The sequence below is a fragment of the Mastigoproctus giganteus genome, chromosome 2, assembly GCF_048544385.1.
Source record: "Mastigoproctus giganteus isolate SK-2022 chromosome 2, ASM4854438v1, whole genome shotgun sequence".
NCBI lineage: Eukaryota > Metazoa > Arthropoda > Arachnida > Uropygi > Thelyphonidae > Mastigoproctus > Mastigoproctus giganteus.
Window position 1 is genome coordinate 75201511 of NC_143576.1, and position 25134 is coordinate 75226644.

The 25134-nt window shown below is 35.8% G+C and overlaps 1 protein-coding gene across 1 annotated transcript in view; it reads left to right on the forward strand.

The window, feature by feature from the left end:
- Nucleotides 1-25134, forward strand: part of LOC150089347 (lon protease homolog, mitochondrial-like) — a 441356-nt gene that overhangs the window by 116234 nt on the left and 299988 nt on the right. Inside the window, exon 7 of the mRNA XM_090368526.1 lies at nt 4165-4223. Within this exon, the coding sequence (XP_090224652.1) occupies nt 4165-4223 (59 nt within the window). The remainder of the gene's footprint in view (nt 1-4164; nt 4224-25134) is intronic.

Sequence of the window (25134 nt, forward strand, 5' to 3'; positions counted from 1 at the left end):
CATCTAAAGGAATGTGAATCACATAGGAACCCATAACTGGAAATGTCACTGTATGTCGGTAGACGGCGCTGTTCATCAGTTTGCGAGAGGGAAAATTTCTGGTTTACTCATTCAAGCAGTAGTCGCCGTACGCAGAGCATGCATCGCAATACGAACCCTGAGCTGGCAGACATGCACCTAGTGTATGGATTAGCAGAGGGCAATGGACGAGCCGCTCAACGAATTTATGGAGAACGCTTCCCAGACAGACATGTACCGGACCACCATTTGGTTGCGCATGTGCATCAAAATTTGTGCGATTATGGGTCATTTAGAGGTAAGAGGAGTAGTGCGGGCAGACCATGTTCGATGCGAACTCCCGCCATGGAAGAAAGTGTGTTGAATGCTGTCCAGCACACGTGCCATTGCCTCTGCCTTAGGAGTGTCTCGTTGCAGTGTACAGGGTGTCTGGCACGACAATTCCCTACACTCTTCATCTCCCAAGGGTTCAGTTACTGCTCCCCCAAGATCATTCTGCATGTGTGGCTTTTGCACAGTGGTTTCTCCCAGAAACCACTGTGCAAATTTTTCAAGACTTGAATTTTCCAGCCTATTTTTTGTTCACGAATGAGGCTTATTCAATCAGCACAGTGCTCATGTGTGGGCTCACGACAACCCACACGGTGTGCGACCCATGCAACACAACATTTGCTTCGCAATAAATGTGTGGACAGGTATGGTCGGTGACTGCTTAGTCGGCCCATACCTGTTACCATCCCGCATGAACTCCGCTAAATATCGGATCTTTCTTGAACAAGTTCTACCAGGGTTACTTGACGATGTTCCAGCAAATGTGAGACGCAACATTTGGTTTCAACATGATGGGGCACCTGCCCATTATGGAAGGTATGTTCATGACCATTTGAACAGGCATTTTGGGCGTTGATGGATTGGTCATGGTGGACCCGTTGCCTGGCCCCCACACTCACCTGATTTATCGAGCCTTGATTTCTTTCTGTGGGGGGGCCGTCAAATCTATCTTGTATGAATTGCCTGTGGAGATGGAAGTGGATCTCGGGGCAAGACTCGTGTGCACTGCTGCTACTGCCAAAAACTCCAGGTGTGTTCGACAGTGTCCACCAATCCGTGTTGTGTCAGTGTCATGCATGCATCGCATCTCGTGGGGGAACCTTCAAGCATCTGTTGTAACATCATAAAATGCATCCATCTTGTACTCCATTGTTAATATTATGTCAAATAAATGTTTGCCACTAATTACTGTCTTGTGTCATTTCTGCTTCTTGTGCCTCTGCTACTACTTTTCGGGTGACGTTTCCGGTTATGGATTCCTATGCGATTCACATTCCTTTAGATGTTACCTACCTCCCCTAAACATTTGTACCAATATTTTTGAGACATCCTGTATATGTAATATAGGTATAAGCAGCAACCTTTATATAACATTATGCTGGGTGGGGGGGACAACTTTAACATCAGCATAATAGCCAAAAATAAAATTTTACATTTTTTTTATGTATGCACAATGACTAAAATACCAAACATTTTTTTTTTTGTGAAAAAATGTCACTCCACAGTTTTTAAAGCTTAAGTCTTTTGGCATCAGTGGTCTAAATGGAATAAGTTTTAAATGACAATGCAGTGATATTGTGAGTATTTGTTTCTGACCTATAATAATTACCTTAAGCACAGAAAAAAACATTCAGGTGGGTGCAAAAACACCAGGAAAAACATGTTTAAGGGATGTTGTAAAAAGCTTTAAAAAAATCACTTTAATTTGTCTGTATAATAATGATAGGTGTATTAGTATAATATAAATAAATTAAATTTAGTTGGTTAAGTCAACTAATGTTGATATATTAGGACTAACAGAGACACAATACCATCCAAAAATAGCTGATGAAAAATTTCATTATGAATAGTACAGCATATTCAGGAGAGATCATGGGGATTAAGGGAGAGGGCAAATCATGCTTATAAAAAGTGATTATACTGTACCAAAGTCAGATCAGGTTCAGATGGACATTATTTTGCACCACACACACCACATTATGTGTGTTGTGCAAAATAACTTATGGTAAGGGGAGGGAATATTTCCTTGAATTTTGTAAATTCAAGTAAATATTACAGACCAAATGATTTTGTGGAGTATCACAAAAACCTCATTAGGCAAAATGAATGGACAGCCAAGTGTGATTGCCTTGTTGTGGGCAACTTCAACCTACCTCATAGATTAGAAATCTTGGACTGGCAGTAAACTGTTGGCAATAGTTTTCTGAACAATATGAATGAGTTTTATTTATCCTAACATGCTAGAGAAAGTACAGTGGACTTTAATATCCTTGACTTTGTTTCTACCAAGTATCATAAATTTAACAGTACCTAAAGGAGTAGTGGTACTGTCGAAAGAGATTTCTGTGATCAGAGGAAAGGATAAGGGCTTCAGTTTCTTAGTGGATTGAAGTATTTCCTGGGCTCCATTAACTGGGGAAATGGCTATTATACTGGTAAATACAAGTTCATTGTAGGAAGTACTTAGCCTAGAAGCTACATATATTTGTTACAGTAGAGAAGTTCCACAAAAGAAAGATGCCGAAGTGGATGATAAGTGAGGTCAAGGATTTAATTGAACAGAAGAAAAAAAGCATCAGAGTTACAAATTATTGCAAGATACTGACTTATGAATGTTATCAGTTTATATGCAACAGAACCTCTAATGAGGCAAGAAAGGAAATTTGAATACAAAAAATCACTAGCAAAGATAGCTAAAAATGGAGACCGAATTCTTTTCATATGTGAATACAAAAGAGAAGAGTAAATCAGATAGGTGATTATCTGATTTACCCCCCCCCCCATACACACAGATGTACTCATTTGGGTACAATTTTAGAGAATGCTAGCAGCAGCCAGTGATGGACTAACAACATGCAACTTGTTTTTCAATTCATGCACACTGTGTTATGCTGTTAGCAATTTTTACTATTCTAAAGTGGAAGAGTCGTAGGAAGCCCAGAAGACTTGCAACAATCATTACAATTGAATGACCATTGGAACCACAAGGGAACAGATAGGAGGATACATTGCTGTAAATTAAATGATATGGCAATCTCAGAGAAGAGTCTTATAGAAAAACTATTGAAGCTGAGCAAAGGTAAAGCTGCAAGAATAGATGTATGTCCTGCTTTAAAAAAAAAAAAGTCACCAAAGGCATATGGTGGGAGGATTATCTGTTTCAGGAAATCAAAACCTGCATCCCAGAAATTATTTTTCTGCAGAAAATTAAGTAATATGGCTTGGTTACTAACACCCCCCCCCCCCCATACACACAGATGTACTCATTTGGGTACAATTTTAGAGAATGCTAACAGCAGCCAGTGATGGACTAACAACATGCAACTTGTTTTTCAATTCATGCACACTTTGTGTTATGCTGTTAACAATTCTAAATCTGATGAAATTAGATTTAGAATAGTAATGGGTGTTAATAAAAATTTATTCTATTGCTTATAGGTGAATATGTTACAACCAACAATCTCTCTCTCTCTCTCTCTCTCTCTCTCTCTCTCTCTCTCTCACACACACAAACAAGTAAATGTGTTTTTCATGTGCAGTTAGTATTTCATTGATACTTTTTTTTTTCCCTTTTTGCATTACTAGTTTAGGGGAAAAACTGTGCACATATATTAATTATTCTTGGATAACGCCTGTTAGTTATAAAAATTTGATCTTCAGTGAACAACTGATCTTTAAACTATACCACTGCTTCCCTAACTTAGCAACACTTATTTACATTTACTAATTTCTCTTATGGAATTAGTATTATTTTATAACAATAATTAAAGTATGGCATAGATTCATAGGAACTCTCATTTAGAATTAGCACAACATAATGATAAACAAGCACCCCATAGTCTGATTATTGGCTGATCAACCAGTTGCATAAAAGTTACAAATTACTGTTCCATAGGACTTAAAAAAGAACAGTGACTTGGATATGTTCAGCTCACTCAGGAATGTCATTTTAATTTTTGTATTAAATTTGCCTAGGAAGGCTGCAGGTAAGTTTTAAATTTCATTTACCCATCATTACAGTATTTTAAGATTATAAAAGGAGTTGGCAATAAACTGAACTAAATTTTGATAATCCTTTTGCTTAAATACATGCAGGAGCAGCCTTGACTGGTGCAGAACCGCAAGAATTGCAAGAAGTTCTTGAGGAGACGCATGTAAGTCAAAACAAATTTGCATTTTTATTATGTCAACCTAAAATATTTTTGGGTTGTCATTTACATTATAAAATATGACTATTTGAATTGTATAGCTCTAATAATAAAGTTGATTTCATAAAGTTATTGAAACTATAAAAATATAATACAGATAGCAAATATTTAATCTGTATTGTTTACACTACAAATTATTAATGGTAGATGTTTTTTTGTAGGATTCATTTATCATCAATTTCTAGCAAAGATAAATACATTCACAGCAGAAGGTATAAAGAAGCTCTTTTCAAAAAAAAAAGGGGGGGGGGGAATCTGAGTGCTTCAATGTAAATCATTCAACAAAAGCCAAAAAATTAACATCATACATCAATCAGCCATGGGTTAATATTTTCAAAGACCAGGTTTTGGTTTCCTTTCCCAGATATCCACCTCACAAAGTAATGATTTCTGTGGACTAAACTAGCACAAGTAACTTATTCCCTGTTGTTTACCAAACAAAGAACACTGGGTCTGCGCATCAGTATAGATATGTAGTAATGAAAGAGAAAATACTTATTCCCAAGAACACAGAGATGTGCAAACTATTCAGTCCACCTCCCCCAAATATAAGATATTTGATTTATCTAGCAGTAATCCCAGAATAACAATATTTCAAGTAAAATTAAACTTGAGATAGCCAATAATGAAAAAATACCTTGAGATAATTGTACATTCTGAGATGAAATTCTCTGAGCAATGCAGATAGGCTTCTAAGACAGCTCATAGAGTTCTTTTTAGTAACTTTGTCAGCAGGAACAAAGAAAAATTCCATTCTATAAAACAATGATTAAGCCATATCTTGAACACTGCAATCAGGCTTGGAAGCCTCATTTTAGGTTGGACATGAATCTTCTGGAGAGGATGCAGGGAAGAGTAATAAGATTAGCTGGGGAAACAAAAGCAAAGTCTTCTTACCAAGAAGACTTTGCTTTTGTTTCTAGAAAGACCGTAAGTTTTATAAATTGCATCATCTATAAACTAGCCATTTATGAGGACATCTGATTGAAATGTTTGAGGCTTTAAAAAGGTTCTAAACTAAATGTTGATGGCATCTTTCTTTCTTGGGCAACACACACAAGGCAGCATACACTTAAATAAAAAAGGAATGATGAAAAACAAGTGCAGAAGCTTTCCTTCACCCAGAGAATAATTGATTGTTGCAGTACAGCTCCGTGCAATGCTGTCGAAGGGGAATAAAATTTTTTATATATGTATATAATAAAATGCTGATGCTGTATGACTTGCTTCTTTGCATCATTTTACCATTACTAATTCAGATGAAACTTAATTAAGGACATAGCTGGATTTAAAAATATAAACATCTGTTTATGTTTTGGATGCCCAAGGCCACAAGAGTTTCCTAAATCATTGTAACTGTTTTATTGCAGCCAACATGGCAGCACAGTTGCTAACAATAGACTGGACATTCTTTGTGGCAGTGTATGGGCTCAATCTTTGAATGTGTAAATTTGCATCTGCATACATTACCCCAGGAGAAGAGCTTAGCATATTATAATGTCATTATTTATTATCATTCTTATTTTTTTTTTTTTTTTTTTTTAAGAATAAAAATTTTGGTGTGATATGTGTATTGGCATGAACAAATTTTCCTTATTTTTACCCCACTCAAACTTACCATTTTGTTCTGATAATCTGTTCAGAAATCTGAACAGCTTATCATAACAAAATAGGTGAGCTGTTATCCTCTTCAACTGAAAATAAGCTTAAAGAAGAGATTGACAGCCATTTGCATAGAACGGTATATCAGTAAAACAGGTTTTTGGTAATTGCGCCCTTAAACCAAAAACTTAGTTAACTATTTATTTGTTAAGATTCCATAATTAATGTTTTGTGACATAAATGGGCTCTCAAACACCACATTAATAAAATTCATTGAATTTGCTACATTCAATGAATATGCAACTTTTGATAACTTGTCCATCAAATGTAGCAGTCTTTCTTAATTTAATTAATTTATTAATTCCAGACTTAAATAACTTAAACATCAGACCTTTAAAAATGAATTCATGTAAAAAAATTAAGTGAATATTCAGTCTGTCCTCGTATAGCACGATAGTTGGGTTCCTAGAAACCCTCGTGCAATGCGAAATCGTGCAATATAAACAACAGGCCCTATGGGAAAAGTGGGTTAGGTGCCGACCACCCAAGATTGAACACACATTTGGAACCAAAACATTACCAAACAATAAATAATCGGGTAATCTTAATCGTTATAAAATACGTTAAGTATTTTATAACGATTAAAATACGTAATAAAAATATTATAATAAAGTATTTTTAGTATTTTAATACTAAAGTATTTTTTACGAATAAAATACGTATTTTATTCGTAAAAAATTTATTATATTAAATAAAATAGTCGTAATAAAATACTTACGTATTTTATAATACGTAAGTCGTAATAAAATATTGCTAATGCTTTTGCTTCTATCGTAAGCAAACTTGCTTTTTGTTTGATTTTCTATCCAAACAGATGACAGCCGTTCCATCTCTTCCAATTCTTGTGTCTTAATCTAATGGATTTTAATTACACTGAGTTGTTCCTGCTATGAAAGTTGTTTTTATTTTCTCTGCATTCTTTGTAATTCTCGGCGTTGCCTGATTTAGGTCTATAGCACATGCAATATCACATGGCCTTTCATTTCGCTCAAAGCGTTTCACAATTTCATATTTTTTCTCTATCGACAGAGGCGGACAGAAGCCTTACGGGGGAAACCACGGTGGGCCGGAGGCTGGTGTGATTTTGGCCATAAACCGTAGTATGAGGCCACTATAAATTTTCCCGGTTAAGAATTTTTGATCCAGTCCGCCTCTGTTTATCGATATTGCTTTTTTTTTTTTTTTTTCTCTGAATCTGCAGTGTCTTAGCCAGAACGCTTCCTTTTCCACCTTTTAAGTATTTTACTCATTTTTAGGGAATAAAGCACAATTACAAAACGAGGAGGCATGCTTGATACACATAAACAAAGCTGCGCACGTGTAGCAACTGAATAAACAACATGGCTAAGATACACTATTAACACCTCACATTTTACCAAAGCACATTTCTGGGGGTTACTACCATAAAACAATAAAAACAATTTCCAGTTGCGTTTCTGCTAGTGGAATCTGTTATAAACTGGTAGTAAACTCCATCTAATTGCATTTGCTATTATATCGATAACTGGAAGTGTGTTCGCTTTTTACGTTATTATGGTGAAATGTGTTTCCCCTTCACTGATATAAAACACATAAATACATTTTCAGAATCTTCTTCATTCCTATCGTGTTGCGTTCAGTTGGGGTGAATGCCATTTCTTGTAAACACAAAGGCGAATCGTGTATAAGCGAATTCGGTTCGTGTTATATAAGATAACGTTCCCCTATTTATAAATCGTGTATGATCGAATTCGTGTAATGTAAACACGTGTTATTCGAGGACCGACTGTTTTTGGGTACATACAAGAATTTTTACATGCAAATTACAGTTTAACGAAAGTTAGCCATTTTTAATTCTTTACAACTTTCAGACCAGGGTTCGATCCCGTCACCACCAAATACAGAGGATGCGGAAAGGTCACGGAATGACCATCGCATATTTTGGGAGCAATATGGCCTTAGTTGCAGATGCTCCTAAAAAAAACCAAATAACAAATAATAACAACTTTCAGAAATACTAAATTATAGTGCCTACCAGATTATAACTAAATACAGTAGAACCCAGATAAGAAGTTTTCCAAGGGACTGGAGATTTAGTACTTTTTACACAGGAAAACTTCTTGATGGGAAAGTGACCTAAGGGTATAAAAAATTAACTAAACAAAAATGAAAAGATACACATACATAAGTTAAAGATGGCTTTTAAGTACTATTTCAGAATTTATAAATATTTTACTTTGCCTATGGGAAAACATTTTTAAACTGAGGATTTCTAATTGTTTAACATTCTGTTCATTAAACTCATTAGCAAGTAGAAAAATGAGCTCCTTTGGAGTTTGAACATACCTTAAAAGGTCACAATTATAATAAGACAGAGCAACAATCCACTAAGTCATGGGTTGGCAACCAACCTGTGGCTCGCAAGCCACATGCAGCTCTTTGAACATATAACTGCAACTCTTTAACTTTTAGCTCATGTAAAGCACAATTTGAAATGGAGTTAGAGGACTTAAAAATAAAGGACGCGTAAAGTTAAAGACTAAAATGCCTTGAAGCTGAAATTGAGGATTTGGAGAGGCAAAAGGCTGCCCTTGCAATTCTACACAAATGGACAGCGATAGAAGAGTTGAAAATGCAAGACCAAATTGTGTTTAATGTGTGGAGTAGCTTACCGGACAAGTATATAAATTTGAAAATATTGCATTTAGCCTCTTCTCAGTTTTTGGTTCAATGTATTTCTACAGGCAAATATTTTCAAACATGAACTATATTAAAAATAAATCAAGAAACCGTCTGAACAGCAAGAGTTTCTCAGCACCTTTAAAGATTAAAATTACAGCATACTCGCCTGGTGTTGAGAGAATAGCTCAAGATGTTCAGCAGCAAAAGTCACATTAATTCATACCTAATTGGATGTTTGTTACGTTTTTTTTTTTTTTTTTTCAGTATTAATAAATGATATTTGAAAATATATTTTTGTAATATATATTTATTTAATAAAACACCTTCCCACTCTTTTCCATTTCTTAAAAAACTTCCCCCCTTCCCCATCCTCAAGCTGAGATGTGGCCCTTTGGATTCTCTTTTTTTTAATTAGATCAAAAATGGCTCTTCACTCAAAAAGTTGCCGACCCCTGCACTAATTGATTCAGAACTGTTCACAACCATCAGAACTTAATGCGATCTACATATCCAATTATGGATATCGATGAAAACAATTTCAGTATGTCACTTACATTATATCAAAATGTTTATACTAAAAAGGTATTAGTGCTGAAAGTCTCAGACTACGGAAAATTCACTAATCGAACAAGTTAGTGCCAAGAATCATTTTAGTTTGTAGTTAACCACCAAAGTAGGCGAAATGTTTCTGTTATCTCTATTGTGAATGCCTTCACAATGAGCTGCCCTGATATTGAACTACCTTGAATAAGCAACGCTTCGACAATAGATTCTTGGCAGATACCACCACCATGTTCTGATGCACTGGGAGAGTATTATGTTAGCGTGTACTTTTTTAGAAATGTTAGAGTGCCAGTGGGTAAAACTGACTACATTAAAGTTAAAAGCATCTTTTATTATATATGTTGATATTGATATTTAGGTCTAAGTAATTGGCTGAAAAGTCATTAAGTTCTGAAGGGTAAATACCAGCAAAGTCCTGTATAAATGTAGGGTAGTTGAATACTAACAAGTCATCAATATTTTATGGCAAATATCAGATTTGCCATAAAAAGTATAATTATTGGAAATGCAGAGACCAATGCATCAGAATTGGAAAAATATGCAATAACAACAGTCTTTTCTGACAATATCAAACTACTCCATAATAAGCTATATTCAATAATTTCCCTGTAGCTTTCCTCTACCATCATTTCAAGAAAGCAATAAATATAAAATTCAAAAACTTATAAACAACATATTTGCTGTTTCATTTCATATTACTTTTAAGCCTGTACATAATGTATAGTTATATGCCCCCTAGCCTCTGTCGTTTCTCACGATGTAGAAAACTTGTGCCCACGGATTGGCTATCTATAGGGGTATTGTGTTTTGTTGTGTCCTGCTTGCTGTTTTGTCGACGTTATTATTTTTATTTCAATCTTTCTTTTTACATTTCTTCAATAACAATACCAGTACTGACTTAAACACATAAGGCATTTGTCCAGGGACCGACTTTGTTACAGGTTTCCCCATACAGCCCGAGCACAACTATATTTCCTTTCCTCCAATTACTTTCTGCTATCCTTAATAACTTATTTCTCGTGTGTGATTAGGCTGGCCAAAAGCAATATCGAGATGCTATTCCTCTGCTATCGCTTCTTTTTTCTTCTTAAGCAAAGTCTAGTGTCTTTTCTAAACTACCTTGTTAGTCATTGATTTTCCATTTGCTGGCACTTTGCCTCATTTGTTTAATTGCTTACTTCCCTATCACACGGGTACTGTTCACTTTGACCAGTTCACACCTTCTCCCCCCCCACTTGGGATTACTTCAACTGATATAAATATACCATACAGAGAACTATCAGCCTTCATCTTTGGTCTCCGATGTTGCTTTGTATTCGTCGCACTCAGCTAATTTCACCGATTCCAGCATACAGTAAGTTGTCAAAAACCTGACCATTCCTTTATCTTGGTTTACTTTGTTTAAATTTCATACTGGGCTTTTTCCCTTCATTTTTTTAATTCAAACTTTCATTCAATTTTACTTTACTTTTACAGGATTTAATCGGCATTATTTTAGCATTTTAACTTTACTTTATTTTTATTTTTTGTTTGAATTTTATTCCTTCCTTTTGCTATCTGTCAGGTCGGCTATGATGTATACATTTCGTACATATTTAAAAATAACTAAATGCACTAGGCATAATACGTTAAGAGTTTATTATCTATATAATATTGGTGTAGATACACCATAGACAACTCTTAAGAAACTACAAAGTAGTTGTAGTAGGCATCATTTGCTCTGTTTCTCATATTGTGCTCTGCCTTCACAACGAGTTGCCGCAATATTGCACTACCTCAAATAAGTAATGCTTCACTAATTTAGTAGACTATTGTTACTTATTTTCAGTGAGTACCACCACCCAGACAGCATCGTTTCAAGGCTATTGGCCTATCATCAGTGGATGGGCAGGTACCCTGGTATTGCAGACATGACAACCCAGTTGTGAAGATAATCGCACAATATGATAGATGCCAAAAGGTTTATATGACAATATTTAAAAATAACTAAATGCATTAGGCATAATACATTAAGAGTTTATTATCTATATAATTGGTGTATAGTATTCATGGCCGATACTATATAGTATCAGTCGTGAAGGCAGAGCACAATATGAGAAACAGAGCAAATGATGCCTACTGCAATAACTACTTTGTAGTTTCTTAAGACTTGTCTATGGTGTATCTACTGTGATTATCTTCACAACTGGGTCGTCATGTCTGCAATACCAGCGTACCTGCCCATCCACTGATGATAGGCTAATAGCCTTGAAACGGTGCCGTCTGGGTGGTGGTACTCACTGAGAATAAGTAACAATAGTGTTCTGTTAGTGAAGCGTTACTTATTCAAGGTAGTGCAATATTCTGGCAACTCCTCGTGAAGGCGGAGCACAATATGAGAAACAGAGCAAATGATGCCTACTACAACAACTACTTTGTAGTTTCTTAAAACGTTTTCTATAGCGTATCTACACCGATATTATATAGTTTTGTATGTATGATCATTAAAGAAACAGAGACCCTGCTTATGACAGTGGCTCCTATGGTTTTGGCTGCTGACCCTCTGATGAAGTAGTTAAAGTCCTAGGACCCACTGCATTAGGTACCATTTTTGTTATCATTGTTATTTTTATGTTAATCTTAATTTCAGGTAATCTGCTGCTTTTACCTTGCAGCCATTCTCAATTTTTTCCATTGTAATTACACTTAACAGGTCATCACCCCTATCCAGTACACTGATAAAATACATTTGTCTATATTTCATTATGGTTGCTGGGTATTTCTGCTATAACTAGTAGTGCCCCTGATCCATAACCTAGTTTAATAATTTAATACTCTTTCTTGCTTTCTTAGACATTCTGTAATGTCATTATATTCTATTATTTTTATAAATATATATAACGTGGCAGACAAAAAAACTTGCCTTAAAAAAGGTGAGTTACCACTGCATCACCTTAAAAAAAGTAACATTTGCAGTGAAACAAGATATTGTTTGATTACAGTCATTTTGTTTGTCGCAAAGCAAAGGTATTGTGTCGGACAGTAATTGCAAGGTATTGCATCAACCGTTTCTATAAATACGGCATTGGAAAGGTATACATGCTCATTAGTATCCTGTTTTGTGGAGGTGTAAGCATGACTACATATGTTCAGTTGACACTATTGCTCTGTCTCAGGAATGGCTTTCTACCCAAGCTATCACTGATAAAATAGGCTGCCACCAGTCAACAGTATCTCAGATGCTGAAATTAAAGTGGGAAACTGGTTATGTGAAGAGAAGATCTGGATCAGGCCATAAGAGAGTGACTATGCCTTGCCAAGATCAATATTTGAAATGGCTATGCCTTCATAATCACATTCTAGTGCTCCTGATCTAAAACTGGACTTTGAGATGGCCTCTGGTGTTGAAACAAGTGCACGAACTATTCAGACGACTTTCGCAATGTGGTCTGCATGCCTATCAGCCAAAGAAGAAGCCTTTGTTGACCCCACAAATGAGGAAGATGCAACTTGCTTGGGCTAAAACGCATGTTTCATGAACAAAAGAGCAATTGGACACCGTCATCTTTTCTGACGAATCAAAAAATCAACCTGTGTGGCTTGGATGGGAAGCAATATGTCAGAAGACGAAAATCGGAGGCATATCGTCCTGACTGCATAACACCGACTGTAAAGTTCCCTATCAGTCAGATGGTCTTGGGATGCATAACAAGCAAAAAAGGTGGGGTGAATTAAGTTTATTAATGGAACGGTCAATGCAGAAACCTACACTGCTATCTTGGAGAAGTGCCTGAAACCCGTTATTAGAGATCACCACACAAACGTCCAAAACTGCATTTTTCAACAGGACTCAGCACCTTGCCACACAACAAAATCAGTAAGTTTTATGCTATTTATATTTAATGAGTTTTTCTTCTTGTCTCACAAGGCTTAAAACATACTTACACCACTATTTTCCCTCATTTTTTTTTTCTCTTAAGGTGCTGTCATTAGTGTTGGACTGGCCCGGCAACAGTCCAGATTTGAACCATATTGAAAATTTCTAGTACATAATGTCATCTAAAATTGCTCAGAAGAAGCCAACAATTAAGAGTCAGCTGCAGGAGAGCATTGTAAGGGTATGGTACTGTGAAATTGGACAACTATGTATCGAGAAGTTGATCAACTCTATGCCAGATCATTGCAAGGCTGTAATTGCAGCTCGAGGAGGAACAACAAAATATTGAGGACTTATTTTGCTGATTTACAGTACGTAATACTATTACGTTGATTTGTCATTTCAGTTTGTACACATAAATACAATAAAATGTATGTTTGGTTGTCATGATTGCCATTTGCATGATTTCTTGTATTTCCATTAATTATGCATTTTACCCTTTGGGAAGATATTTATGGCAATTAGATATTTCAGGTGGAGTCTTTATTGGATTTCATTCACATAGATATATATCCCATCTAACAAGTGCATTTTGAACATTTCTGCAACCCACAATGCAGTGCAAAACACATTATTTGCAAAGTTCATAAGTGATGCAGTTTTTTTGTCTGCCACTGTGTGTGTGTGTGTGTGTGTGTGTGTGTGTGTGTGTGTGTGTGTGTGTGTGTGTGTGTGTGTGTGTGCTGATCCTTGGGGAACCCCACTTCTTACATCAACCCAATCTGAGGAATAGCCATATATCACAACCCTCTGCCTCCTGCCCTGAAGCCATCCTGCTATCCATCTAAGGATTTTCCCAGTGATTCCAACCTGTTCCACCTTATAAAGTAACCGCTCGCTCATGTGGGACTGAGTCAAAAGCTTTGCTGAAATCTAAATAAACAATGTCGAAATTATTCCCTAAATCCAAATTTGTTAAACATGATTTTCCCTTTACAAAACCATGCTGAGTAAGTATCCTTGAGAATTTCAATTCAATCCAAATGATCCTGAATTCCACTCTTGATCATTGCCTCCATGATTTTCCCTACCACTGAAGTCAGACTGACAGGTCGATAATTTCCCACTTCACTCTTAGAGCCACCTTTATGTATGGGAGATACATTGGCCCTTTTCCAATCCAAGGGAATCTCCCCAGAGTCTAGTGATGCTCGCATAACTAGCCTCAATTTTATACTTAATACTATTTAATACTATCCCCTTTCCCTTATGTAAAGGTCTTATCCCCCCTCTTTGCTCTGTTTGATAGTGATTTCTCATAAACTGCCTTTGCTGTCGAACCTTTTCTGTGGCTGTATTACAGATCATCTTGTAGCTGTTATAGGCTTCAATACTTTTTGTTGCTCTGTAACCTTTCCATGCCATCTTTTATGCTCAAATAATGTGGCAACTTCACTATTCATCCAACGTGGAACTCTCCTCTTGGAGTATTTTTTTAATAGTAAATACGCATTCAAGGCATCTCTGATTAATGTTTTAAAAGCATACCACAGTTCGATTGTATTCATTCTCTGTGCGATATCTACCCAGTTAATAGAGGCCATGTTAGTACCTTATGGCATCATAATTTCCTTTTCTGAAATTAAAACCCATTCCTTTGCCTTTTACTACTGCTACCTCTCTCTCATCATCATCCACCATTGAACTCAGTGATCACTTCCAGCTACTGGTTCCTCTACTGTCAGCCCTGTTATGTCATCTGATTCATGGGTGATGAAGTCTAGGATATTCTTTTCTCTAGTAATTTCCCTGACATGTTGATACAAATAAGTCATCTAGTTGATTTAAAAATTTTGTTCCCCATGTCGAGTTTCCTTCCCATTTACTTCAATCAATTAGAGGCAAATTGAAATCACCCATAATAAGACATTGACACTTACTTGCCCATTCCATTTGCATGTAGAAGCTTTCGTCATAATCTTCACAATCACTTGGTCTGTAGATTAATCCTACTTGCATTATACCTTTTTGTTTCCAACTATCTCACACCATACAGACTCTATACTAGCATGTGAAATGTCTGAATCCGGGAAAGCTATCGTTGCACTCGGGCTGCTTCTGATAAGAAGCATTACCCCACCACCCCTTCTATCTACCCTATCCTTCCTAAATACATTATACAAGCCGTAATGAAACTCATCATCCCCAATTTCAGGGTGGCACGACGTCTCCGTAAGCCCTATTATGTCCGCATTACTTGTTTTAACCAGCAGTTCGAATTCGCTCATTTTATTGATGACACTTCTAACATTACTATATGAAAAATTAAGACTTGCTGTTCTTCTATATATATAACTACCCTAACACAACCCTTGAAGTTTTTTAGGCTCTCTTCTCTGGCATTAGCTACCCGCTCACTTGAAACGTTTCTGATCCCAGAACATCTAGATAATATGTCCAGTTGGGGAAACAGATAAGAACTCTTGAGGTATGTGCAAGAGTTACTTTGACCAAAATTATTAGATAAACGTGTCAGTATTACCCACAATTCCCCCCCCCCACTAGCAGTTTCCCTGAACCTTTAAGGTATCCTCAATAATACTGGCAAAATCTTTTGCACCACCTTTGTTTAAGCATATCCTGTCTCTACAAAACAAATTTCTTCTACCTATAAGTGTGGGCCATGCTGATGGAAATTTCCCCCCTAAAGCCTTGCAGAGTCCTTCAAGCTTTGATTTGAGTTAATCCACAAGGCTTTTAACATATACAGTAAACCCCTGCTATTCGCGGTCGCTGATTTAATATAAAATAAAAAATGTGAATTTTAAAGCGCCGTGAACATTTTTCACCATAAAAAAACATGGGCGTGGCTAAAATTATCTTTCCCGATCAAAACAGTGCTCAGTGAGTGGGGGGGAGAGGGGTAACAAAATCGCGAGCGTGGATGTTTCTAACTAATCCTTATTCAGTATGTGTTATGCGCTTGTCATGGAAGGTTTCGTTGTTTGCTTTTAATTTATATGCTTATAAATTTATCAATATAAATTGATATGCTTACAAAAGTGATAAATCTACTGTTTTGCAGTGTAAAACAGACTTTTTTGAGTGTGTTAACGGAAGAAAGTGACTTTATTGTGGACAAGTTCTTTCTAACCCGTAAAAAAATATGGCTACGAATAACAAGGGAAATGTGAAAAGATCAAAGAAGGTGACGACATTAGCGAATAAAATTGACTTATTTGATAAAATTTCTAATGGTGAAAGTGTCTCCTCAGTGGCAAAACATTATAAAATCAATGAGTCAACGGTACGATCAATCAAGAAATTGGGAGAAAAAATCCGTCGTAGTGTCCGTGAAAACGCGCTAATTGCTTCAAAAATTTGCTCTAACTCGTGATGTTAAATTAGAAAAAATGGAAGAGGCTTTAAATCTGTAGACAGAAGACCGAACTCAAAATAAAATTCTGTTAAGTTCACTCATCATTCGTGAAAAGGCAAAACTCCTTTATCAACACTTTAGCAAAACTGTTGATAGCACTGGCTGGATAAGTTTTTTTAGCTAGCAAAGGTGCTAGTTTGAAAAATTTGTTTGAAATTTCTAATAAATATTAGAAATATTAGAATTACATTTAATATTAAATTGTTTCTTATTTTCATTTCGATGCCATATGCTTGCATTTCCCTATGTACATAATCATATTATGAAGGTACATATAATACATACATAGACAAAATTTTAGACTAGTTTTTCTTATATATTTCGTACTTTGAAACGGAACTCCTTTATTACTGTGGGAGCCATAACTCAGTATTCACGGCATTTCTCAGGAACGTAACCCCCACTATTTGCGGGGGTTTGCTGTAATCCCTCCTATCTTGTCTGGGCAGAATTGCAGACACATAGACATTGTGGCCTAGCTTGCTGCATTTCCTCAGCATGGTCCTGTATTTTTCCATCAAATCGTCAGATCGTGTACGTTTAATGTCATTTGTCCTTACACCAGGGTATGTCTGCTCCCGGCAGACATACCCTGGTTCTACTCCACCTATCCTTATTACAAAAAATATTCCCAGTTTCCCTGACAATGAAGTCTCCTAATAAAATGTCCTTTTTAACCAGAGTAGTTTGCACTTGGTTTTTCTGTTTTGAGGCCCAAATCGAGTGTGCATCACTTGTTAGATTGCTTGAGTCTTGAGTCCCTGACGAGCTCCCAGATGCATTATTCTCGAGGGCAAGCACCCATTTTTTCAGTGATTCAAATTGTTCCATCAGTGCACCAAATTGTAATTTAAGATCGGTGCACTCCTTACATAGATCACAAAGAAAAGAATCCCCAGGTGAGCTATGTTTAGTCACCAGGTCGACCTTGGAAAACATTCCACAGGTTCCACAATGGATTAAATCATGACTCCTCGTAAATCGCCATCGGCTATTTCCATGTGAGTCACAATACCCTGTGACGTGTTTAAGGCAGATCTCGTAATAACTATCGTTATAAAATTAACTAAATATCAATCAAAATTCGCTTTAAAAAATTATATCTATAATATTATAAAAATCAAACTGTTACAGGAAAACCTATAACAAAATAATCCAACAATATCTAAATAAGTTAAATATTTAAAAGCACTAATCAACAGTAATCCAATCCACTTAACTGAGGAGCCCTGAAGAAGCTCATCCGCTCACCTCGAATGCCAACACTCGAATCATGTGAAGATTGGTAGAGTAGTTAATGATTGCCGCCAAGCAGGTCTTCTTCAGAATGACCTAGATAGACTTCAGAGATGGTCAGAAAAATGGCAGCTATGCTTTAATCCAGCAAAGTGTAAGGTATTGCACTTGGGGAACAGTAACCCCAAAATAACTTATACACTTGGCGAAGTTGAACTAAAGCAAGTAGTGGAAGAAAGGGACTTGGGTATTACGATACGGCCAGATATGAAGTTCTCCGAGCATTGTAGACTGGTTGCAAGGAGGGCCCCCGTGGTGTCCTGTCAATGATTTATCGAACAGTTGCTAGTAGAGATAAGAACATCATAATCAGATTATATAAGGCTATTTTTAAACCACACTTGGAATACTGTGTTCATGTGTGGAGACTGCACCTAAAGAAAGATATTGTTCTTCTTGAAAGGGTCCAAAGACAGGTAACTCACTGGTGAGATCAGCAAAAGGGTGCCCATATAGGAAAGATTTCGAATATGTGGGCTGCAGAGCTTGCAAACTAGGCACCTTAGAGAAGACTTGATTGAGGTGTTGTTTAAGACTAAGAGGCATAAGCAAAATGAATAAGGACGAAAATTTTACGGTTATAAATGATTCTAGAACTAGGGGTCATAATTTCAAGTTACGGGGGGACTGGATTGTGGGAAGTCTTATTTTAGCCAGCAGGTTATAAATTACTGGAATAAGTTACGTACATGGGTGGTAGAAGCTGACAGTCTGGGGAAATTTAAATGGCAGCTGGATAATTCCTAAGGAAGGAGGAAATGCATAGGTTGTCCATTTCCTTTTCTCTTATTAATTTTTATTATTTTTTTTTCTTATTATCATTAATTTGTTTTTCTTATTATTTTATTATTATTATTATGTTTTTTTTTTTTTTGGCTGGTGCAGCATAAGCCCTAGGCTTCCTTGCACCATGTGGCTAATACTAAGGAGGTTAGTTTCACCTTTAGGGAACCGTGAACTGTCAATATAAATGTAAAAAGTCTAGGGGCATATCACTTAGGTGGCTTTGGGCTAACCATTGCCACCTGCGACAGAAACCTTTTGGTAACCAGACCTCTGGTTTCCTGCTCCCGCTTTGTTTGCCATAGCTCATAGAGCTTTGTGGCTATTCTTTTTCTTTCAGCGTTGAAGGTATTGACTGTATCAAGGGCTATCCCCAGAAATACTTTGGGTATGCCCTTTTTAAGTCTGTATATATAAGCCTCTTTTGGCTACTTCCAGGTAAAGTGGGAGAGCTCCGGCCAGCAACTGTAGTGCAGGTGTGCTTACTGTGAGACATGCTCTGGTAATAGTGAGTATTATTGTCTCATGTATCAGTTCTAATTTATTCCTATTTTTTACTATGGCCGAGCAGATGAACCATGCACCAGCTCCATTACGTAGTATATGATTGCCAGGATCTTTCTTTTTAGCCCCCCCTCCCCCCAATCTGCTGGACTGATCCTGGCAATCATACCTGCATAATTTCTCACTTTCTTCGCCAAGTTGGTCAAATGGGGATAAAAAGTTAATTTTGAATCAAAGGCCACTCCAAGATATTTTCGTTCCATTACCGTTTTTATAGTATTTGCATAATCTTCATCCATATCAGAGCCTTTTGAAGGAGTTGCTAAGATCTGAACATAACTTTGAATACAGTAGGTGAAACTTCACACCCTGGAACATCAATGAATTTTAAAGCATATTTTATATTGAAGGCTTGCCAATATTGCTGCATGCTCATCTGTTCATGGTCAGTCTTGTCAATTAGATCAGCCAGAATGCCCCTTAAATACTGAGCCTTAAAAGATTTAATCACATGTTGGTCCATAGGCTGCAGTACTGAGATTGTATTTGCAGAAAAAAAACAACCTTGATTTGTTGTTATTACGTTTTTTTTTTTTTAGGAGCATTAGCAACCAAGGCCATATTGCTCCGGGGATATGCGGTGGTCATTCCCTTACCTTTCCGCATCCTCCATATTTGGTGTTCACAGGCTCGAACCACATCCACAATACTGGATGGTTGACTTGTGGCGTTATCAAGAATAAGTAAGATGTTGAATGGAATTCCTTCTGTCTTGCAGTGAACTTCCAATCCTGGTCGTAACTGAGATTCAAAAACTTCTAAAAATAACAGCAGTCATCCACCTTTGAGAGTTGAGTACCAGTAGATGAGCATGTATGACCTATCTTAACCTTTCAGGGCACAAGGATTTTGATAGTGGTAAATGCGCACAGGTTTCAGTTTATGACCCTTGTATCAGACCAGATTATGACCCACCAAACAGAAATTTTAGCCAATCTTTCTGTGCCTGCCTTAAAGCCAGGTGCAGACTTTTCAGCAATGTAAATATAATGTGATCAGGCATTTTTTTTTTTTTTTTTTTTTTTTCCTATAAACCTGTTTTGTCAAGTTTGAATATCTGTTTGGGTATGTACTCCCCCTCTCGTGGCGCTTTCCATAAATATGGTTGCCGTGCTTTATTTTAAATTTGTGTAATTTAAATATATGCAAAATAAGAAATCACTGTATAAGGTAGGAAGACAAGTTTAGATTGTCAGAAACAGGATTCTGTCTCAGTTAACATTTCTCTTGGAGTGATATCAGAAAAAAACATTTAAACCTATGTTTACTATCAAACTTTCCATATAGAATTGAACTGATTAGACAGTCTTGTTAATAATGGATTCCTTAATTCCCTCTTCTTATCTTACTATATTTGTAAAGTTTTTTGTAACCTTTTAAGCGTAATTTATTTATAAAATTTGAAATATTAGCCATCAATGCAATATTAAGTTTCTTCTCTTTTCCTACATTATTATGATCACTGTTTAATTTAATTCAGAAAACCAAAGGCTTACTTTTTAATTCCTCTCCATTAAATTGTAGACATTAGACTACTAGAGAAAAAGGTAAAAAGGTACATTGCTTTATTAACTGGTAAAAACTGTAGGCATCATCTTTCAGCAGTAGAACTCCCCTTTAATTCCATTTTAGAATGTTGATGCAAGCTTTTAAAAAGGCATAAGCATAGAGATATACATAGAAAAGAATGACACATAAAAATACATAATCCTGACAGAAATATGCTGATAACTTGTCAAAACACTTTTATGCAACTTAACTGTGCTTATTGAAAGCATAAACTTAATTTACTTTATGTAAATTATGCACTATAAACACATAAACATCTACTTTATGTAAATTATGCACTATAAACACAACATGTACCTTACTTATTCATTCAATACTTATATTTACTTATTTATTATTTCACATAAGATATAATAGAGCCTTTATTCATAACAAAAAAATCACTATACAAGTAAATATTTCTCTATTTACAATACATTGTAAATAGAGAATTTTTAATGTATTGTAAATAGAGAATTCCATTTGGTAAAATGGAATAAATTTTACCCAAGTTTATGCAAGGATCTTTGTCAATATCATTAAAGCATTAAAAATTCAGATACTGCTAGTTATAGGGAGGGTGATTTAGATATGAATTTTTCTGATGGCATTAATTAAATAGATCAAAGTTGCTAGCTACTTAGAGGAGTGATTTTTGAAAACTGCTGAGTAAACTTTTTTATTACGAAAAATGACAGTGGCCAGCATGATTTTTACCTCCACTAATATATCAGCTGTTTGTAGTCAATTTTTATTTGTAAATTTCAAAAATAATTCTTAAAATTTCACAACACTTGAAATTTTAAGAATTATTTTATTTCGTTATATACAGGCTGGCCTCGACTAACGCGATTAATTCGTCCCGCGAGAGAATCGCACAAAACGGAAACGTGTTAATCGAATATAATAATCAGTAGGAAAAATTATAATTGGTCCTTCACCTTCTGGAATGTCTATAAAGAATTTTAAAAATAACTTTTTAACAGTATACAATGTAAAAGATAATGAAAATAGTTATGGAATTAAATGTTTATTGCATAAAACAACAGTTCCCAAACTGTGCGCCGCGGAATATTTTAAATTTTCGAGGGAAACACAGCAATACTCGATATCTGTCGGACACCGCGCAAACTACTAGCTCGAGGTAGTTCACAGTTTCAGAATTTCTTATTAAGTTGTTTGGACCTAACTACTAAACGGAACTGTTAAGTATTTCTTTTGGTCTGAGTGCACCTTGAAAAAATTACTGAGACACTAAGTGCGCCGTGAACCGAGAAAGTTTGGGAACCTCTGACATAAAATACACAATGAAGAAATGACTGTTGCAGAAATATTTGAACAGTGTTGACTTTCTCTTTTCATCAATCAATTTCCGATAGCCAACAACAATCTTCTCTGGGCCTTGGTGAAATAAATATCGCCGAGAACATCAAACATTTTGTTTGAGGTTCTATGCAATATGAAAGATTTCGTCTAATTCTTTTACCGTTATCTCCTTCGCAGTAACATTTTCATCTGGCTCATTTAAAAATTTCAATTTTTATGCAAGTGTGCATTGACTTTATTAGCAGAAGACAAACAAGTAACACATCTTCTTCTGATGGTTGATGGAACACACTGAGGCTAGCAGCAGGCAAACGTTTGTTTATTGACCGTATGACTTGCAATAAGCTTAACACGCGATTCAAATCTTTTTCAACTATCACATAAAAAAAAAAAGATCGTGTAAAGTGAAAAGTGGTATAATTTTTCAAATAACGTTAACTGAAAATCGCGTTAATCGAACTCGCGTTATGCGAGGCCTAGCTGTACAGCTTTTTCTATGTACCCATAACATGTATATCTTATACCTTAAGGAAGTCAGTATGATGCCGATCTGTTATATTACCTGCAAATAATAATTTTTGTGGTTGCTCATAGATGGCAGTAGTGTTGGAAGGTTAACATCTTCAACCTTTTCTGTCTGCCTTCCCCTCTCTCTTTCAGTAACTGAAAAACAATTATAGTGTAGTTGAGTGTGCAGTTTATCTGCTTATCTGTTGCATATAAACTGCATTGTTTATTCTCTATCGTTTGTTTCTTCTGTTTTGCTTAATATATATATTGTTAAAATGTTTAACCAGAAGCAAAGGAAGTGTCAGAATCACCCTGTAATTTTTTTTTTGCTTTGTGTATGGATCGTTTCCAAGAAAATCTCAGTGGAAGAAAATTACAGTATTACTAAACATGCATATTCTTTGTACTTTGGTTTCAAGATTGATGATCAGAACAGAACTTTATGCCGACCGGGCTAGCCGAGTGGGTAAAGTACCTGCCCGGCAACCCAAAGGTCGCGGGTTCGATTCCCGCCTCGGGCTTGGATCAAAGTACTGCAAAAACCTTGGGAGGTGCAATATGGCCACAGAAGCCGATGCGCCAACAACTACCAAATCAAAAAAAAAAAAAAAAAAAATCAGAACTTTATCTCCACATATGTGCTGTATTATTACCTGCATCACAAATCTGAGGATGTGGATAACTGGGAAAATGAAAAGTATGCTTTTGGCTGTTCCTGTGACGTGGCAAGAACTGTACAACCGCATTGATGATTATTTGCTATTTCTGCAAGACAGTATTTACAATATATGAAAAACTTCACAAAGTGCTTTCAAAATATTTCATTATGAAATAAGCTATATGTCTCTGTACAGATATTTATAGTCAAATGGGCTTTCAACACAATCTTAATGAATGGCTTATTTATTGATACCTGAAAATTAACTTTATAAGTATTTTTGTTGCACAACGCAAATGTATTCCCATCAGTTCCTCTATTTCATGCCGTTGGCTTGAAAGAAACGTATGCAAAATCCAAGATCCTTCGACATACTTTGCATGGAATGTCTGTAGTAATCTTAAGGCATAGCTGCCAACTCTTTGGATTTACAATAGAGAATCGGTCTTTTTTACCCAATTTGACCATTCTCTGTCTCACCATCATAATATAGTTGGTGACAAAAAGTTTCTCTGCATTTTTCTTTTTTGATTTTGCAAATTTCTGCTTGTTTACGTCAATCAATTAGTCATCAGATATACTGTGTACATCTGATGACTAATTGATTGATGTCTATGTTGCAAAATAGAAATGTGTGATAGAGTTACAGCAGGCCCCCGCTTAACGTGGTTCGCTTCACGCTGATTCGCTATAACGCTGTTCTTATATTATAACCCGTATCTGACTATAATGCTCTTTTACAGATTGCATTTTTGGCATATTTAACGAAATTGTTTCATTTTATGGAGTCAATAGCTTGAAAATGAAAAGCAAAAAAGCATTAAAACATTTCCCACGCCGACTTGAGAAATTTTCCCACGCTCTGAAATTTTCTCACATGCTAATTTAATTGCAGTACAGTCACTTGTTATGTAGTTCGGAGATCAACATTTTAAAAAATGATCAAGTATATTGCTTGAAACATTTGCATTATATGCATTTATCCAAAGTCTAGTCATCACTGAGTACAGTATTAAACATCGTGCATAAAGGACAGTTTTCTTGAACATTGTATTGTAATTAACACAACCAACGCAGTTACGTTTTCGAAGAGTTAATAATGGCCGATAAGAATGAAAAAACAACGTCTGGCTGCAGTACGAAGACTATAAATGTAAGAAAAATACTGAATTTGAAAATTAAATTAGACGTTTTGAAGCAAATCGATTCCCGTCAGCGACAAGCGGATGTGTGCCGTAATTTAGGACTTGCAAGTTTAACTGTAAGAACAATTATAAAAAAATAAAGAATTAATTTTAGCAGCAGGAAAGATACCTATTCCATTGAAAGCAACTAGGGCTAGGCCGGCTATTAGGATTGAAATGGAAAAGACTTAACTAATTTTATTGAAGATAATGTCCAATGCAGAATTCAGTTAAGTTAAATATTATAAAAAAAAAAAAGAGGAAAATTAATTTAATGTATAGAAAGATAAACAATTTCCTGTTTTGTTGGTGTTGTAGATATCTTCGTCCTTAATCTTTTCTTTTTTCTTCCAAACACGGCCAATCCATTCATTTGCCATTATTGGATCTGCAGATCGAGATTCTCCATTAATTTTTGCATAAAGAGTGTTGTCGGTTTTTAAATCAATCCAGCCAACCATTGTTACATACAAAATCATCGTGTCCAAATTGTTTTGCAAATTTTTCCACTTGAGCCTTCAAGATTGGACCCTCTATTGAAAATCCAGGACTTTGTGTAATGAACCTTTTAAAGCAATGCTTCATCAATGTTTGTAACCTCACAATTTCTAAAATTACCATTCGATACCATTGAAGAGAACAAAATACTTTTTACACACTTCAAAATTTTTTGCACCACATTCTAAAACAAAAAATTGACTTTTTTGCAAATCAAGAGACATTTTCTTTTGTTATTAGACATGTTTCTGAAGGAAGGGTTCGTTTCTAACTGATTTTACTATAAAATGACAGTAAGGTGATCTGCA